The sequence below is a fragment of the Marmota monax genome, unplaced genomic scaffold (assembly GCF_021218885.2).
Source record: "Marmota monax isolate L192 unplaced genomic scaffold, Marmota_monax_Labrador192_F-V1.1 WCK01_AAM20220418_F8-fsc00237, whole genome shotgun sequence".
Classification (NCBI taxonomy): domain Eukaryota; kingdom Metazoa; phylum Chordata; class Mammalia; order Rodentia; family Sciuridae; genus Marmota; species Marmota monax.
The window spans coordinates 115,229-134,514 of record NW_026694627.1 but is presented as its reverse complement, the minus strand read 5'-3'; the positions used below and the strand labels follow the sequence as shown (position 1 = coordinate 134,514).

General features: G+C 51.5%; 1 protein-coding gene across 10 annotated transcripts in view; it reads left to right on the top strand.

Annotated features, from left to right (window-relative positions):
- The window catches only part of Gtf2i (general transcription factor IIi), a 94,802-nt gene extending 80,107 nt beyond the window's left edge, over window positions 1–14,695 (top strand). For all 10 annotated transcript variants that reach the window (XM_046422794.2, XM_058572215.1, XM_046422793.2 and 7 more), the window contains 12 exons: window positions 3,515–3,616; window positions 4,268–4,333; window positions 4,629–4,812; window positions 5,829–5,887; window positions 6,173–6,253; window positions 6,838–6,921; window positions 7,482–7,665; window positions 8,732–8,760; window positions 10,015–10,056; window positions 12,130–12,171; window positions 12,680–12,755; window positions 13,668–14,695. In XM_046422794.2, the coding sequence (XP_046278750.1) occupies window positions 3,515–3,616; window positions 4,268–4,333; window positions 4,629–4,812; window positions 5,829–5,887; window positions 6,173–6,253; window positions 6,838–6,921; window positions 7,482–7,665; window positions 8,732–8,760; window positions 10,015–10,056; window positions 12,130–12,171; window positions 12,680–12,738 (932 nt within the window). In that variant the 3' untranslated portion in view covers window positions 12,739–12,755; window positions 13,668–14,695. The remainder of the gene's footprint in view (window positions 1–3,514; window positions 3,617–4,267; window positions 4,334–4,628; window positions 4,813–5,828; window positions 5,888–6,172; window positions 6,254–6,837; window positions 6,922–7,481; window positions 7,666–8,731; window positions 8,761–10,014; window positions 10,057–12,129; window positions 12,172–12,679; window positions 12,756–13,667) is intronic.
- Window positions 14,696–19,286: the final 4,591 nt, after the last annotated feature.

Genomic DNA, 19,286 nt, shown 5'->3' with positions numbered 1-19,286 from the left:
TTCATTCATGTTCACCATTACCAGATTAAAAATTTGTGTTCACAAATGCCCAGAATCACAAATAGACTCAGTCCTCTTTCTCCTTTTGGATCAATCTGAGGGCGATCTCTCCTGCACACATGACCTTTCTTTCCCTGAAGGAACTCGTGACTGCTTTGAAAGTGCATGTGCTGTTCCTTATTAAAGTGACACACTTGGCCACCAGGCAGACCTAGGCCTGAGTTCACCACGGCTTGTGCACTGTGAGCCATGACAGTGCCTCGGGGAACACGAGTGCACAGGGAGACAGGAGAGGATTATCACCAGGCAGGGCACACAGCAGGCCTTCCTTGGAGGGAAGTGCCAACTGGCCAGGTCCACAGTCTGGAGAGGTAGTGCTCCCTCTGGGAGCATGCGCATGTGCTGTTCCCAGCTGTGCTCACTATCCCAGTGCCTGCGGGCCTGGGCCATCTGGCTCCAGGTCACAGCACCGGGGCCTCTGAGGCGACTGGTCCCTGCCATGTACCGGTGATGTGTTGGTGAGGAAGGCCACTGAAGTAGGCTACATTAGTGGTTACAGTGAGAAAAAGAGAAGAAACGGAGGAGGACAGGTGAGGTGGTGAGTGCAGCTACAGGCCTGGCGTTGAGTGACACATCCCTGGGGACAAGGCAAGGTGCTCTACAAGAGCAGAAAGGGCAGAAATATAAACAGCCATGTGTATTTCTCAAGCAATGAGCCCTAGGTGAGTTGAAAAGTCTCATTTAAAAACACTGAGGACACCAAGAAAGGCTCAGGACAGGGAGGACAGCTGCCCTCAAGGGCATTCCAGTTCACCATTTGTTTCTACCCCTCTGACTCCAGTGTAAATTCACTGGGTGCTGTGCTGGTGCTATGGCTTGAATGGATTAACCTCTGGGTGTTAAATGTAAGTTTGGGAAAAAGTGAAGCGGGCTGTGGACATGCCCCCGTGTGTAGGCACTGCCTGGGGAGATGGGTTGATGCATAGCCAGGCGCAGAGGCGCATGCCTCTAATCCCAGTGGCTCTGCAGGCTGAGGCAGGAGAATCGTGAGTTCAAAGCCAGCCTCAGCACCTTGGCAGGCCCTAAGCAACTCAGTGACATGCTGTCTCTAAATAAAAAATAGGACTGGGGTGTGGCTCAGTGCTTCAATTCCCAGTCAAAAAAAAAAAAAAGATTGATTTGTAACAGTAGGTAGGCTTCTGGATGTCACTCTGGCGTGTAGTTTTTAGCTTTTGTCTGTTCATCCTGTTGAAACAAAGCTTACTTAATTGTAAACTCTCGGCCAGAAAAATAGAGAAACACAGCTCGTGGAACTAAAAAATAAATATCAAAAATTCTCTCTCTCTCTCTCTCTCTCTCTCTTAAAAAAAAAAAAAAGAAAGAAAGAAATATATAGAGATTGAATTCAGACCTAGGATTCTCTGGAGAATTATTTAAACTCAATTTTTCGTGCTCTATAAAACAGGACTAAGCGTAGCGTTGAATGCTTCAAGTTTTTAAAAAATTGAGATGGCATTTGTTTGCTGTGAAGTCTCCCTGTTTGGTGGTTCGAGTGGGCCAATTATGTGTCATCTCACTATGACTCCAGAGCTTGCTCCAGAGGCCTCTGACCACTCCACTGGCTGTCCCTCCTCACTTTCCGCACAGCCGCCAGCCACCGGCTGCTCTTTTATTTTCTACCTGATGTTCCGCGTGGATGGACCCGAGCAGCATGTCTCTGGCCCAGGGTTCGGCCTCCTGTTTGGAGGCTCCTCTGGGCTGGGCTGTCTACCTGTCCTCCATTTTTCTTCCTCCGTTAAAAAAAAAAAATTGTGGTGATCAATACACAGCACAGAGCTTACCAGTGTGGCCACTTCTCCAAGCGTGTACTTCTGCAGCATTCAGTACGTTCATGTTATTGTGTCCTTTTCGCCAGAGCACCTGACCTCTCCCAGCTGAACCTTGACCTGTGACATCAACTCCAACTCTCCCCCTGAGGCCTGTCCCTGACAAGGGTTGTGAGCCGTGTGCTGTGGTACTGTCCCATCATGGGGAATACTGGGCCGCAAAAAGAGTGAAGTCCTGCCATGTGCAGTGACGAGGAGGAGTGGAATTCCTCGTGTTGGGCAAAACAGGCCAAGTGCAGGAGGGGGGCGCCTCGTGTCCTCGCTGTGTGGAAGGGAGGTGCTGGCTGCCGGCTTCAGTACAGGCATTAAAGTGGTGAGAGGAGACCTGGGTTCTGTGTTCTGTAGCAGGACAGCGTGGCTGTGGGGTGGCTTGAACCAGGCCTTGCGCACACTAGGCAAGTGCCCTGCTGCTGAGCCTCCGCCCAGTCCTGTGGGTAACGCTTGGTGAGAAGAATCCAGGGCGTGTTTCAGGATTGTATTTCAGGCTGGGGTATTGGGACGCTCCCCACAGAAGACCCCTGCCCAGGAGCTGGAGGTGCTGTGCCCTGGCTGGGTTTTCCACGCCGTGTCCCTGTCACCTGGCTACACCCCACACACAAATATTATGTCTCAGAAATTCCATAAAAACTGAACATTAATAAAGAATAGCAAATATACAAAATAACTTGCTTTTTTTCAGAACAAGTAAGACTAGATGTGAGAGGTTGGGACCCGAGCAAGAGAGAAAGCGCAGGCAATGGTGACGCCCACTGTGTGCGGCCCTGCCGTGCTCCTCTGCCGGCTTCTCTGGCTCTGTGCCTCTGTGAGACATGGCTAGAAAAGTGGTCCCTGGGACCACGTGGCCAGTACCTGGTTTCGTAGATGACCTTTCAGGTCCTGCAGCCTTGACTGAGTTGCAGCGCTGGTTGGTGCGGGGCGGGGGCGTGCTGGCCCGCGCAGGTCTGTCCTGCATACCTGTTCTCCTTGCGGTTTTTCTTTACTCAGTTTCTGTTACCTATGGTTAACCATGGTCCACAAATATTAACTGGAAAATTCCAGAATGAAACAGTTCATAAGTTTAAAAAAAAAAATGCAGCTTCCGTGCACCGAGGTGTACAAAGCCCTGTTCTGCTTCCTGTTCTGGTCCTACCATCAGTTCTCTGGTAACGTGGCCAGAGGTGGACGGGCGTCCTTGGGTAAGTTCTGCATTTTCCAAGGACCTACAGCGTCAGCTGCACCTCTTCTGTGCCCACCTGTGGTATGTGGGGACCCTGCTTCCGCGTGTCCTCGGTGCTCCTTGCTGTGTGTTGGTGCCTGGTGGCAGACGCTCCTCCTGGGAGCACCACTGTGTGCGTGCACCACACATAGCCTGTCAGACACTTCACTCGCACTGCTTCCTGAGCCGGGGCTCACACGATCCCCCTGCCTCAGCCTCCTGAGCAGGGACACGTGGGTGAGCTGGGCAGTGTCTGGGTAGATGTCTGAGAAGTGCCAGGTGGTAGGGAAGGAGCAGAGACGGGCTATGACCAACAGTCATTGCCATTGTCGTCCAGACTTGGCTGTTTCTGGCGTAGGCTGGACTGGACCAGAGGTACTACATAGTAGGATTAATCAGATGCTAGTCATGGTTTTTCTTGACTTTCCTTCAGGCTCTAACAACAATAATCCTCAGACCTCCGCCGTTCGAACTCCCACCCAGACTAATGGCTCCAACGTTCCCTTCAAGCCTCGTGGGAGAGAGTTTTCCTTTGGTAAGTGTGTTGTGGTTTTCTCACTTCGCTGCATTACACAAAGGAATGCCTCTTGGTCCAGGTGACCCACTGCTTTTTCTGGTAAGTTAGCACCGGCCATGACGAAGGTTGCCAACTGTCTGACCTGGGTGTGAGCTCACACTGCTGATCACCCACATGTCTAGTCTGGCCTTAAAGGACGTGTGTCGGGCAGCAGGTGAGGCCCTTATGATGGCAGTAGGGCCGTTCCTTCTCGGTTGCTGTGATCTTAAACCACCTCCAAGTCGAGCAGCGGGAAGGGCTGGAACTCGGCTGTCTAAAGCTAGCTTTCTGGGCCTCCGCTTCTCGGCTGCCATTTGTAAAACAGAGACAGCTCTGCCTTCCCATGTTGCAGTTGTGAGGACCATCGGCGTCAGCTCCTCACCTGTGCTCGATAGACGCTGTATTGGGAATGGGTTCATTTCTTGTTTATTTCAGTGCATGTCATTTCAGCCAGGGTGTCAGTGTTGCAGTCGAACACTTCTGTAGTGTAGCAGGGTGGGCGTGCTGCCAGCCTGGGACATGTTAGAAACTGAGGACTGTTTACTTTGTGCCTCCTAAAGCTGCACAGTGAAAGGTGAGCAACCCTGTCTGTGACCGTGAACGACACTCTAACCACGTGTTTCTCTGCAGAGGCCTGGAACGCCAAGATCACGGACCTGAAGCAGAAGGTCGAGAATCTTTTCAATGAAAAATGCGGTAGGTTCATTTTGAAACCTTACTGAAATATAAAGTAGCTTTCGATAAATCTAAGACAGGGAGCAGAGTTATTAAGTGTTATTATCTCTGGAAATCTGTGGGTTTTCCAAGTTTCAGTTTCTAACATTTTACTGAGCACCTTGCAAGACATCAAAGGATGCTTTCTAAAACTAAGTTGTGTTTTTGAGTAAAGATGGCTTCAGTGTCTGTGAAATGCTCACAGTGCATCCCTAGAGCTGAAGGTGAGTAGTGTGCAGGGGAGAGGTGCGAACTGTCTGTCCTGTGCGTCCCACAGGTGAAGCTCTTGGCCTTAAGCAGGCGGTGAAGGTGCCGTTTGCATTGTTCGAGTCTTTCCCGGAGGACTTCTATGTGGAAGGCCTACCCGAGGGCGTGCCCTTCCGAAGGCCCTCTACCTTTGGCATTCCGAGGCTGGAGAAGATACTGCGCAACAAGGCCAAGATCAAATTCATCATTAAGAAGTAAGCAAATACAGTGAAGCCAGGGACAGGCACATGGTTTCCCCTTTGTGCTGGGACTCTGATACCAAGGTCAAAATAGTCCTCCAGCCTCCTTTCATGCAGCTTGCCTTTTCCTTAGTGAGTTACCAAGGTACAGAGAGGGAGCAGGTCCTCTACCAGAAGGTGCTTACACTCAGGTTTCTACGGGGTGGTGCTGCTGACTCTTACCAGTGGTTCAGTTTTTCAAAGGTCTTTTTTCCCCTGCAACTTAAACAGTATTTTTAACTTCACCTATGTTTGCCTGACCATCTATGAATTAATTAGGCTAAATGAAATAGATGGGAATAATTAGAATTATTGATGTACATTTATATAACAGCCTCCCCAGCAGTTTGAGAGGCTGAGGCAGGAGGATCATGAATTCAAAGCCAGCTTCAGCAAAAGTGAGGCACTAAGCAACTCAGCAAGACCCTGTCTCTAAATAAAATACAAAATAGGGCTGGGGATGTGGCTCAGTGGTCACGTGCCCCTGAGTTTAGTCCCAAAAATGAAGTCCTACTAGGTACAAGTGTACTTTTGGGCCACATGGTTTTGCCATGTCAATCAGAGCTGGCGTCGCCACACTTCATGACCGTTCGCTGCCCTTTAGGCCCTGTCCTAGAGGCTTGGCAATAAGGCTGCTGCTTCCCAAGAGGAGGTGCAGGGCTCGGGTCCAAGGCTTGTCGGTGTCTCTAGGCTGCACACTTGGGGCTTTTCCTGTTTTCATTCTCACACCTTGCCCTGATTCTCTCATGGACATGCCCCCAGCATGGGAAGAATGCAAAGTCAAACTAGGACACTAATGGGTTCGAGCAGAGGGATGGGCGGGTGTCAACTCAGGTGTTATTGGGCTTTTTGAGATGTATTCTTCATGGAACCACATTGTTTCTGTTTATGGTTAGGAGCTGAATCTGCTTGCACAGGGTTTCTAAAATCTTATTTAATCTTCGGTGATGACTTTTACCCTGGGTTAGCCATGTTTTCTCTCTTGCTTGTAGACCAGAGATGTTTGAGACGGCGATCAAGGAGAGTACCTCCTCCTCCAAGAGCCCGCCCAGTGAGTGTCCCTGGGATGGCCGCAGTGCTCTCCCCACAGGGCGGGTGTTGGTTTCGGGGTCTTTCAGATCAAGTGCTGAGTGGCAGTGCTCGCAACGAGAACATGCCGTAGTGGGAATGGTCAAACCCGGGTGGAACTCAGAGCGTGGCTGGAGTGGGGAAGCTTGCCTGAGGCCCGAGGCCCTGTGCCATCTGCCGGAGGGGAGCTCCTCACCTTCAGGTCCCTAGAGAAAACGTTGGTGCTGTTTGTTCTCCTTAATCTCTAATCTTAAATTTTCATCCTAAGGAAAAATAAATTCGTCACCCAATGTTAACACAACTGCGTCAGGTGTGGAGGATCTGAACATCATTCAAGTGACAATTCCAGGTATCCTTTCTCTGCCTTCAATGTGGTTTGTGGGTCTGTGTGGCTTTTCCGGGTCTCTGAGCGCAGGTTAATGGGACTTGTCCTAGTCACTCAGGGAGGTCCCACATCCTACAGGTCGCCTTGTGTCCCCAGGTCCTGCAGAGACCCTCAACCAGTACTGTGCTCTGTGCTTTGCCTGCCTGCCCCAGCTCCCGCCTCTCAGTCAAAAAATGATCTTCTATTAGATGAAAGTGTACTTTTGGGCCATGTGGCATTGCCATGCATCATGCCCACCTGTGGCCCTTCAGGTCATGTCTAGAGGCTTGGCGATAAGGCTGCTGCTTCCCAAGAGGAGGTCCAGGGCTCGGGTCCCATGCCTTGTCGGTACCTCTAGGCTGCACACTTGGGGCTTTTCTTGTGTCCCTCTGCCCTGCACAGCACCTGTCATCATTGGAATAGGGACGCAGCACTTTCAGTTATTTTCAGTTCGGGTTGTAACTTGTTCACAGGACTGAAGTGCTCCAGAGACTAACAGAGCTCCTCGTGATCTACTTGAAATTAAAAGTGCATTTTTAAATTTTGAGTTTTCTCTGGACTGTTTTCAGATGATGACAATGAGAGACTGTCAAAAGTTGAGAAAGCAAGACAGCTGCGCGAGCAAGTGAACGACCTCTTCAGTCGGAAATTCGGTGGGTGTTGTATCGTGAGATAGTTTGCAGTAAACCAGGGATCCCCCTCCCTCCCGACCCCCGGTACTGGAGATTGAACCCCAGGGTGCTCTCCCCTGAGCTACTCCCCGGTCTGGAGGTTGTGTTTTAAGAAGGTCTGTTCAGTAGACCATTGTCATGTAGTCATAACCTCCTGATGGAAAAGAAGTAAAATTGGGGCTGGGGTTGTGGCTCAGTGGTAGAGCGCTCGCCTGGCACGTGTGGGACCCTGGGTTCTATCCTCAGCACCATATAAAAATAAATAAGCGGAATAAAGGTGTTGTGTCCAACTACAACTAAAATAAAATTAAAAAAAAATCTTTAAAAACAAAAGAAGTAAAATTTTAAAAATTGCTCCAATAAGAATTTTTATTGTTGTTCTATTAATGGTCTGTATCAAAGTTAATAAAACCAAGGCTCCTGTTTGTTTGCTGAATACAGAGAACTTAGCAGACAGGGTGGCCTTGGCAGCGCATGCTACTTTGTGCTCTTAAAGTCGGCGTCAGGTATGAGGTCCTCTGCTTCTTGCTGCCTTGTTACAGGCGAAGCTATCGGCATGGGCTTCCCTGTGAAGGTGCCCTACAGGAAGATTACCATCAACCCTGGGTGCGTGGTGGTGGATGGCATGCCCCCCGGGGTGTCCTTCAAAGCCCCCAGCTACCTGGAGATAAGCTCCATGAGGAGGATCTTAGATTCTGCTGAGTTCATCAAGTTCACAGTCATTAGGTAAGTGGGGTCCCTGCTTAGTCACAGGGGCAAGTCTAGAGATGGCCAGGCTGAGACATGCCCCTGCCCCATGAGTTGTGTGGGGTCCAGAGTGAGGAGCAACGGGTGTTTGTTTTAACAGTGCTGGGCATCAATCCCAGAGCCTCGAGCAGGCAGACCGGTGCCCTGTCCCTGTGCTGGCTTCCTCTCCAGTTCTTAGGCAAGCCATTGGCAGATCACGGGAGGCCTGTATCCCCCATCCCACCTGCCATCTCTGCATGCCCTCTGTCTGCTCTCCTACTACAGTGGGAAGTGTGCGTAGCTGGCAGGGAGACACTGGGGCCCACAAGGCCTGCAGTGTCACCATCTTGGCGTGTCCTTGTGAAGGCAGACGGTCTGGGCTCAAACCAGCCATTTGTAGCCACGTCACTTCTGTTTCTCCCCCTGCGAGATGGGGTGATGTCGTCCCTTCTAGAGCGCCAGCTCCTTGTTGTGCTTACCCCACAGTGAGCCCCTCCCTCCTAGCCACCTCAGCCCATCACTCGATGCCACGGCCCTGTCTCTGGCAACGCAGGTTCCTCAGGGCAGGCCCCAGGCCCTCTGGGCCTTTTTTCCTGCACTCATGTCCTGAGCAGCCAGAGACTGAGCAATGCCTTCCCAGTAGCCATCACTGGGTTCTCTGTTCCTGTCTCTGCTCATATTTTTGCTGTCTCCACTTAAGTGGAGCATTTTATGACAGTGGTGTGTGTGTTCCTGCACACGTATGCCTGACACACGCGCGCAAGTACGTGCTTCTTTTTTTTTTTTTTTTTTGTTAAACTAGGCATTGGAACCACGTCCCCTGTCCTTTTTATCTTCTATTTTGAGACAGGGCCTCACGAAGTTACTGAGGCTGGCCTTGAACTTGTGATCCTCCTGCCTCAGCCTCAGGAGTCATTGGCATTACAGGTGTACGCCACTGTGCCTGTCACACCCATCTCTTCTAAAAGATTAAAAGTAGTGGATAATTAGTGACACAGGTTAAGTATTAGTTGAATGTACAGGTATTCTTATACTGTTAAAATATGTGATTTGTTTCTCTCTTTAGACCATTTCCTGGACTCGTGATTAATAACCGTGAGTATCTCACAGATTCTAGTGGTATGTTGCCGGGATCCTGGAGTTGGTGGTGGGTGGTGGGTGCTCAGTGGGGCGCGTTTCTTACTGTTTTAACCCTCGGCAAGCTTGGTCATGAGTGACAGGATAGACCCCATTTTGGAGGTTTCAGATTTAAATTACTTATTCATGGTACGTAAACAATTTAAAGTGGGTCAGTGAGCCTGCGTGGTGCGGCCATGTTGGGTACCCCCATGGTGGGCGCAGAGCTGAGCGGGCGCAGCAGGGTGGTGTGGCCTGACTGTTCACTGACTGGCTCCATAAGGAAAGCTTTGCAGCGGAGGCCATAAGTAGGTGCCCAACCCTCAGCATCTGGGTGTGGTGTCACAGACCGCAAGGCAGGATGTCACTGACAGCATAGGCCACAAACTGTGACTTGACTTGCCCACGTGGGCTCGCATGCTGCTCAGTAGACAAAGGTGGGTGTCCTCCCAGTGCCCTATGTCCATGTCGTCAGGAGTGCTCGGAGCACTGTGGTTCTGCTGGTCTGTTCTGCGCTGTGCTGTTGACTTCATCGCTGCAGGTTGTGAACGTGGTGACCATTCTTTTCTGAGACCCTCAGAGTGTCTCCATCTTTTCTGATTAGAGTCGCTGTTCTCTCCCGAGCTCCATCTGCTCTGTGTTCACTCCCTAGAAGCCAGCCACCCCAGGGCTGCGCTCTGTGGGTCCCCGTCACCTGGAAACTGAGCAGCTGGGGCTGTTGCACCTGCTTTGCAGAGTGGCCTCCCCTGGTGGGGGCATGGGTTCTGGCTCTTCGCCTTCTGGGCTTTGAGTGTGACTTAGTCATAATGTCCTCTCTGGCTCCTGATGGAAGCTCCGAGTTCCTCTCCTGTCGAGCCCCCTCAGTGTGCCTTCTGCCTTCTTGACCTCAGCTCTGGTCACACTGGGACCCTTGCCATTTGAGGGAATCCCACAGTGATTTCCCCTTTGATTCTTTTTATGGATCTCAGTTCATCTGTCCCTCGTATGATGTTTAGGAGCCAAGGAGCAGCATGTCTCTAGCTGCCTGCCCCAACTGGGTTGAAAGGGCATGGATCTGTGCTCATCCCCGTACAGCAGTGGGCACTGGAGTTCTGTGGTTGTTACTGTGACATTCGTGGTTTGGTGGAATATACCGGAATCTTTAATCACTGTTCTTTCTCGTCATGTGGCAGAGTTGTACCCGTGACTGGGTGTTACTAAGTTGTTGTCTGAACTCTCTGCTTTTTTTTTCAGAGTTGGTTGATCAGAACGAGTCAGAAGGCCCTGTGATCCAAGGTAAGAGGAGCCGTGGGACAGAACGTCCCCCACCTGGGCAGCTCCCTGGAGCTGTGGCCTGCTGTCGGTTCTGTAGTGTGACACACACACCGTCTGGGTTTTCTGGACACCTGTGTTTGGAAGCCCAGAACATTTTCACAGCTGGGGCTGGGGCTCAGGCTCAGGGACAAAGTGCTCACCAAGCGTGTGTGAAAAACACACACACACACATTCTCTCTCTCCTCTCTTTCTTCTCTCTTCTCTCTCTTTCTTTCTCTCTCTCTCTCTCTCTCTCTCTACTAATTCAAGCTGCGGGTCCTGACTGAAAACTGGGGGCCACAAATTGTTTGAGCCCACTGTCCTGGGTCAGGTGCAAGGTCATGAACCGAAAGGTGTGGGGAGTGGAAGGAAATGTCAGGGTGAAAGAGTCGTCTTTTTACTCAGGCTGTCCTGGAGCTTGAGATCCCCCTCCCCCAGTCTCCCAAGTCACTGGAGTCACAGGCATGTGCCACCTACCTGTCTCCTGCTGGCACTTTCTGGCACTTGCTGCAAATCAGTGAGCCAGCTTGTTTCGGGTAGGAGTTGTCTTTTTGAATTTCCTCAAAAATGGGGAATGGCTGCTACTGTTGAGATTGTTGAAAGTAATGAAAAGCTTTTATTGAAGGCAACCCAGGGAAGAATGGATGGAAAACAGAAGGAGCTTCCTGCTCCCTGTTCACAGCCACATCAGGATTGGTGCCAGCTGGGCTCCGGGGCAGGACGCTTGCCTAGCAGGTGTGAGGCACTGGGTTCCATCCTCAGCACTGCATACAAATAAGTACATAAATTAAATACAGGTATTGTGTCCATCTACAACTAAAAATTAAAAAGAAAGAATTCAAAAAAGAATCTCAAGTTCAAAGCCAGCGTCAGCAGCGGCAAGGCGCTAAGCAACTCATTGAGACCCGGTCTCTAAATAAAATACAAAATAGGGCTGGGCATGTAGCTCGGCAGTTGAGTGCCCCTAAGTTCAGTCCCCGGTACCAAAAAAAAAAAAAAGATTGTTACTTGGAGCTGGGCGCGGTGGCCCTTTTTTATGATCCCAGCTGCTCAGAAGGCTGAGACAGGAGGACAACAAGTTCAAGGACAGCTGCAGCAACTTTAGGGAAACCTTAACTCAAAAAATAGGAAGGACTGGGGATGTAGCCCAGTTGTAGAGCACCCCTGGATTTAATCCACAGTACTGCAAAAATAAAAAAAGATTGTTATTTACTTGTGAGGGCGTTGCTCAGGTGCATGCTTAGCATGTATGAGTCCCTGGGCTCTGTTCCCAGCACACTCCCTCTCAAAAAACTGCTTCTAGGGGCTGGAGTTGTGGCTCAGTGGTAGAGCACTTGCCTAGCATGTGTGAGGCTATGGGTTCAATTCTCAGCACCAGGGGAGGGGAGGGGGGATAGTAGAGGATAGGAAAGGTAGCAGAATACAACAGTTACTAATAGGGCATTATGTAAAAATGTGGATGTGTAACCGAAGTGATTCTGCAATCTGTATTTGGGGTAAAATTGGGAGTTCATAACCAACTTGAATCTAATGTATGAAATATGATATGTCAAGAGCTTTGTAATGTTTTGAACAACCAATAAAAAAAAGTGGGGAAAAACAAAATTCTCAGCACCACATCTAAATAAATGAATAAAATAAAGGTCCATCAACATCTAAAAAAATATTTTTTTAAAAAATGCTTCTGAAGGGCTGGGTTGTGGCTCAGCACTTGCCTAGCCTGCGTGAGGCCCTGGGGTTCGCTTCTCATCACCACAGTCAAATAGATGAATAAAATAAAGATCCATCAACATTTTTTTAAAAAATTGTTACCGAAGACTTCATTTGTGTGGTTGTATATTCTCACTTATTAACACATCTCAGAAAAGTAGGAATTTGAAAATGTTGTTGAATAGTTTTAGGTGGAATCTCCAGACACTGGTTATGGTTTCTTCTTGGGCTTGTGGTTTGCTTACAAAGATTAGAAGGTTTCTCCCTTGTCCTCCTTCCAGAGTCTTAAATAATTGAAAGCATCCTTTACACTATTAAAATAAGTCTTCATGTATTTCTCTTTAGAATCAGCTGAGCCAAGCCAGTTGGAAGTACCAGCAACAGAAGGTAAAAGGGTGGTTGCGGTCCACTTGGGAACGTCTGAAGATTCTGAAGGCTTTTATTAGGACAGATGATAAATTGCTTATAAATGTGTGGTGGTTTTGTTCTTTTGTTTGTGAGTGAACCGGAATCGTAGTTTATGCCAGGAGACGTTTAGAGCTGACCCATGGCTTCTGTTCCTTTGTTTTCCTAGATAATTTTGGTAAATTCTAGAGCAGTTGAATAACTGCTGTGTAACTGAAGTGGTGCTTAATGGTCGTCATTGAGTGTATAGACATAATGAGATGTTTCTCTTTGAAAATACGAGTAACAAGGGCTTGTTGATGTCGCTCAGTGGTAGAGGGCTTACCTAGCATGCAAAGGCCCTGGGTTCAATCCCAAGCCCTGCAAAAAAAGTAGAGAAAACACAAGTAATAAAATATACAATTTAACTCATGTCAGTTGTGAATGGATGGGTAATTGGCAGGCTTTCATTAGCAGTGATTGATCAGCACCCTATTATTTTTCCTGATAGAAATTAAGGAGACTGACGGAAACTCTCAGATCAAGCAAGAACCAGATCCCACGTGGTAGACCTCTTCCCTCCCAGGGTGAGTTGCCACTGCGTCCCCTCTGCTGTTCCCTGTCCATTCAGACCAGCTGCATGTCCATCTGCCAATCAGCGTCCTTCCTTCTCCTGGGAGATGCGGCACCACCTTCAGGGATGCAGGGCCATGTGCAAGGTCTGCAGGATTGTTTGAGCTAGGAGCTTAAAACAGAGGTTTTCCTTGTATCGACATCCCTCTTTGAGTCAACGAGGTAAAGGCTGGATTTGCCCCCAGCCACTGGAATTCCTCTGAGGCATTATCACTGGAATTCTGTCATGTAGTAATAGTCAGCCAGGTGCATGGTGCATGCCTGTCATCCCCACAGCTCAGGAGGCTGAGGTAGGAGGATCTCCAGTTCAAAGCCAGCCTCAGCCACTTATTGAGGCTCTAAGCACCCTAGCAAGACCTTGTCTCTAAATAAAATATAGAAAGAACTGGGGATGTCGCTCGGTGGTTAAGTGCCCCTGGGTTTAATTCCTGATGCCAAAAAAAATACCAAACAGTTTTTGCAGAGTGTGGTGGAGCCTCAGGTGCGTTCTTAGTTCTGCATGTTGAGTTACAAGTCCAGTTTTACTGTTCCAGGTGTAGATTAGACCAAGAGTCAGGAAAATGGGAGTCTGTCCTCCTGGACCCCTGAACCACCTCTGTCCATGCGCTGGTGGCTACTGGAACCAGCTGGGCTGTGGCTGGTTCTGATGTGCAGACCCTGACTGTGGCTTATTGGATCCAGCCACTTGATTGAAATTTGTCTTTTGTTGCCAATTCATAGACTTCAGGTCTCATGTCACCTCATAAGTGCATTTCAGTCCAAGTAATTGTAATCAAAAATTGCAGTTCTGTGTTCTAATATGTGTGAATGTGAAATTCCTTTTAATCAGATTAACCTGTCTTCTTGTTTGTTCTTTCTCATTTTAGCTTAAGGTGTCAGTGGTTGAGAAGAGCTTTTTGGACCTGTTACTGCCCCAAGCTGTGTAATATACTTGTATAACAGAAATACCTTCTATACAAACCTTTTTTTCTACTTTTAGATAGAAATGTCTACTTTTTCAGCAGTTCTGTGAATTGAATTAAAGAGCAGAGTGACTGTAGATTTGGAATGGCTGGTTTACTTTGGAATGTATATTAAGGATTTCAGCAATGCTGGGAACACGACAGGGAAATGACAGGGACGACTCTCAGCAGATGTTTGGACGTATCCAGCAGAGCCTTCGGCGTGGTGTGTATTTTCCAGTTGAGAGAAGATATCTCCTACGGGAACATCTCAGCTTCTGCAGCGAAGAAAATTCCTGTGATAGTCAGTTCTTTAGTTTTTCTATTGGAAGAATCATTTAAATGCTCCTTGTTCACTGCTGTCCTTGAAGGCCGAGTGAACAGTAGTCATCTGTATATTTGACTAGACCTTTTCCTAAGCTATCTATCATGGTTCCTGCGTTTTTATCATAATGAAGAGAACCACCGTGTGGACGCCTGACTGTCGGTGAGAGGCCCAGCGTGGGTGGACGGCCTGCAGATCCCTCTTCCACTTATACGCTTCGTCCAAAGCGTAGCCTGGGAGTCAGGGTTGGGTCTGAGCGCTCAGGCGAGCCGCGCCTCAGAATCTGTGGCGTGGGCTGTCACCGTCTGTCATTTTGTAATTCTGCGTGGGACACTGAGGCACCAGTGGGCAGCAGGGCCAACAGGTTGATTGATTCTGCACCCTTGCTATTCTGCACCATACGTAGGAGAGTCCTGGTGTGGGGGGAGTTCACAGACAGTGGGTCTCGATGCCGGCTGTGGAGCCGGAGGCGGGGAGGCATAGCGCTCTCTTTACTTATCACGATGTTCACATGGAGAATCATATACACGGTAGCAAAATAGGCATTTTTATGTGTTGCTTATATTTTACCTCAAATTAAATTGTAGATATAGGGTAATAAATAAAATCCATCCATGCCTTTCACTCACCCCCTTATTTCTTTCTGAGGTGTCTTTTTGAGTGCCTGGGAGCCCAGTGGGTAGGGTGGTGGCAGGTGATCTATGGACGAGGGCCAGGTTGGCGCTGCCTAGAGCCTGTGGTACCTGGTGGGTGGACACAGCTGTCCCTCGTGTTCCTGAGGGCTCTGTCACGCCAGTCCTCCTCCAGTCTCTCTGGGGTGTGCCAGCCATGGGGGAAGAAGCGTAGTTTAGGTAAGTGTGCTCAGTTTCCTTTGGGTTTTGTTTTGTTTTGTTTTTGAGGCAGGGTCTCACTTCTGCTGGTCTTGAAATCACATGCTCTTCCTGCTCCAGCCTTCCAAGTGGTGGGGTTCCAGGTGGAGCCCCTGCGCATTGAGCGCTTTGTAGGCCAGACCCCTCTCTGCAGAGGGAGGGGACTGCCAGCCGCATGGGGAGGCCAGCTGCTCTGGGAGGATCTCAGCTTCCTTTAACTTGGCCTTCCCTGTGCCCTCTGCTGCCCCGCCCCACAGCAGGGCAGCCTCCCTGTGAGACCAGAGGTCTGCCCCTGTGTGCTTTATGCGCAGGCCCCGTTAGGGTTTAGTGACAGGTGTCTCCTGAGCGGTCTGCCCAGGCTCAGGCCGCTGCGTCTTCAGGTGTGAGGAGTGCCTCCAACCTCCTGCATGTTCTGTGACCTGGACAGGTGAGGAGGGGCAGGCCTGCCCAGCTCCCTTCCCGGCCGCCTGTGTGTCCCGGGGTGGCCACTTTACCAGGCTGCCCCTCAGCAGCAACACTGTGCTGGCTTTCTGTTTCCATAACAAAATACTGAAGATGATCAGCTTGGAAGAAGAAAGGTTTATCTGGTGGTTCCAGAGGTTTCCATCTGACCCAGTTAGTTGCTGCTGGTCAGGCCATGAGGCCGCACCTGGTGGGTGGGCTGGGGGAGGAAGCTGCCCTCATGGACTCTGGGAAGCACAAGGGACGGGAAGAGGCAAGGGTCCCAGTATTCCCTAAAGGACACAGCCCTGGTGGCCAACTCCACTCTGGGGCCTCACCTCCTTAAGGACCCACCTCAACAGCACCATGGCATTTGGGGGCACTTGCCCAAGCCACAGCACATGGCAGAGGGGCCAGGCCTGTTGAAGATGGTGGCAGTGAAGCTGTGGCCTGCCTGCAGCCCAGCAGCCCCCACAGAGGCCTTGCCCCCCTGTTGAGAAGGCCAGTGGGAAGGAGCGCGGTTATTCAGGAGGTGGGAGGGTGAGATTTGCCCATTAGTCTTTAGGTCTGAATTTGAAAAAAAAAAACATGTCTGGGATCTGAGGTAGATCTGACGTGTTCCTGTTCGTGGGACGTGATTCTGCGGTAGTTCAAGGCGGGATGGGCTGACCAGCCAGTGTGGTCAGGTGACTCCGGACCAAGGCTTTGGGACCCTTGCAGACCCCACTCCTGGAGCAGGTCTGTGTCCCTGGACGGTAGGAATTCAGTCCTGTCAGCTAAGTAGGGTAAATCTCACTGCCCCCAAGCCCTGGGGAGAGCCACGCAGTGGGATAGGCGTGGCCAGGGTAGTGTCCACAAGAGGGACAAGCTCTGCCCTTGAGTGGCCTTTGCCTAGGGCCTTCAGGGCAGCCAGCCGCCTGGCACCAGAAACAACGGCCCTTGCCCCCAGCCACAGCACACAGGCAGGCTTTGGCAGCTGGCACACTGCGGGGTACGTCTTGAAAAACTGTCCTATGCAGTGAGGTCCAGGGCTCTGGAGGAAGCTGATGCCCCGCCCTACACAGGCTTGAGTCTGGGCCTGCGGCAGCCTTGAGGCCCAGGTGGCACTCCTCCTCCATTCCCTCGGACGGAGGTGCTGGTTCTGGGCCTCCTCAGCCCCCAGATCTGCCTCCTGCCCCAGAAGCCAGCAGGTCTGTAGGGGAGGAAGACAGTGAGCCAGCCCTGGCCACACCCAGGCAGCGCCCAGCCCCGGCTATGTCCACACAGCGACCAGCTCTGGCATTGGCTGACTCTTAGTGGGCAGATGATTGTCACCAAGTGTGCACCTCTGGACACTCAGGGTCCAGCACTCACCTCCTGGAAGGGAGCCCTAGTTTCTGGACTTGTGGTGCATGCTTTGAAGATGTCACATGCTCCCAGGGGAGGAGGGGACCCTGCAGGCATCTGTTTCTAGTGTGGACTCCACTGCCCTGCTCCCTGATCCCGGGGTTCTGCTCTGCTCCGGGCTTGACTCATGGCAGGTGCTGTGGGCCTAGCCAGCCAGCTCCTTCCCTCTGCACACTGACCAAAACCAAGGGCTGTCTGGCTGCAGTGCTCCCTCTGGGCCTGAGGCCGCTGTACCTTGCTGGTGGTTTGGTTTTGGGGAAGTCGGTGACACAGGCGATGACACAACACCTGTTTGTGGAGGTGCTTCCTGCCTTGTTGCTCGCAGAGGAAGAGGGCGGCGTTACAGAGTCTAGCATTGCTGAGGCTTCCGCAGTGCAGTGGCAGCTCCCCTAGGAGCCAGGACCTAAGCTTGCCCCAGGCAGGTTTCCAAAAGGTCCAGTTGGCAGGGCACCCTGGTATGCGTCCCTCAAAGCCACATGTGCCCTGCACCAGCTGCACCCTGGCTCTCCCTGGGTAGTGACAGGCTGTATCCCACCACTGCTTGTTCTGCACTCTTGGGGACAACCGCAGAAATGGCCAGCCCTCCCTGGAGACTGGACTCTGAGGCTGGGTCACAATAGCTCGCCCAGCCCCGGGTGGTGCCGAGCTGCTGGGCTGGCTGGAAGCGCGGCCGCAGGGCAGCAGGAAGGGCAAGGGGAGCCGGGCTCCGGGCGGGGCGGCCTGGAGAGTCCCCATCTCTCCCACAGGTATTTCCAGAGGACAGAAGTGCAGTGGGATAGGCGTGGCCAGGGTAGCGTCCAGACTACCTCCACCACCAGCCTGCCCTTTGGCCCAGGAAGCCTGGGCAGAGCTGCCCCACGGCAGGCGCTGCTGCCCTGCCGGCTGAACCTGAAACGGGCCCACGGCCTGCAGCAAGACCCCCTGACCCCTGGCCTGGAACTGCCCCTCCCCTTGCGTCCCTGCACCATGGAGGCAGCCCTGGCACCTCACTTTGCTTAGTCCTCACAGGAGCCCAGGAGGTGGGCTCAGTTGTCAGTGACTTTGTACAGTTGGCAAAACTGAGGCCCAGAGGGCTTAAGCAGACTGGCCAGGGACTGTCAGGACCAGCCTCGGGGTCGGAGTGCTCACAGCCCAGCAGTCTGTCCTCCCCACAGGGCCTGTCAGGGGCCTGGGTCCCCCTCCCTCCAGTGCCCCTGAACAGAGACCCAAGGACACCGTGAGCTGCCCTAGAGAAGAATCCCACGCAGTGGGGCCAGTGGCGTGGCCTGAGCCTGTGTCCTCTATGCAGTCGCCCAGTGTCCATCCCCACTCAGCAGAGCACGTCCCACACGATTGTGCTGAAGGGAAACTGGGGTCCCTGGGAGGCGGAGACCCTATGAGTAACCTGTAGAAACCTCTTGCCCTTGCGACCTTGGCCCCACAGAGCCAGTGTCCTGGCCAAGCAGTTGGCTCCGGGCCCCTCCTGCTGCTCTGGGCCTGTCTAGAACTGTTCTGTGGGCCGGCCAAGGGCTGTCACAGTGGCCTGACAGAGGATCAGGATGTCAAGCCCCTAAGAAGGGCACCAGAAGGGTCTTAGGCCTCAAAAGAACAGTCCCACGACAAAAATCACCTCCCCTGGCAGAAGATCCCAGAGGGCCCTGCTTGGGCCTGGTTTCCAGACGCGAAGCCCCTTTCCACACTGTCCATTGGCCCAGTCTCGGGGATTTCCTGGGTAAGGAAATGACCAGACCGGCCCATTTGGGGAAAGCCGAGTGGCCCGAGGGAAGCCAAGGTCCTCCCTGCCTCCCCTCCTGTCTGGCCTGGTGTGAGAAGTTCCCTCCTTCCTGCAGGCTGGCAGGGAGGGGGCTGTGGGGTTGGAGGATGGGCCTGGGTTCCAGTCCCAGCTCTGCTTACCAGCTGGGCCACCTTGTGACCCCTCCCCCTTCCTTCTCCCATCTGTGAAGTGCAGCACTAAAGGTCCTGGAGAGAAGCTGTGTTCAAAGTGCAAAACACTGGGGCTGGGGATGTGGCTCAGGCGGTAGCGCGCTCGCCTGGCATGCGTGCGGCCCGGGTTCGAGCCTCAGCACCACATACCAACAAAGATGTTGTGTCCGCCGAGAACTGAAAAATAAACGTTGAAAAATTCTCTCTCTCTCTTTCTCTCGCTCACTCTCTCACTCTCTCTTTAAAAAAAAAAAAAAAAAAAAAGTGCAAAACACTGCACCTGACCCGGAGTCCTTCCTGCTGGGGACCTAGGGACTTGGGGAACTTCATTGCCCAGGTGACAGCTCCCTGGATGTCTGTAGCAGTCATAATTCTTAGTGCTTAGCTAAACTGCAGTTTTCTACATATTTCACATTTTTTTAAATGACTTTATGTGGTGCAGAGGACGGAGCCCAGGGCCTCACACGCTAGGTAATCGCCCTGCCACTGAGCCGCGCCCCAGCCCTATTTCGCAATTTTTTAAAGTTTTTAAAAATTTTATCTCCTCCCCCACAAAAAATTCTGTATTCATCATCTCCTTCCCTATTTGTTCATCCCTCT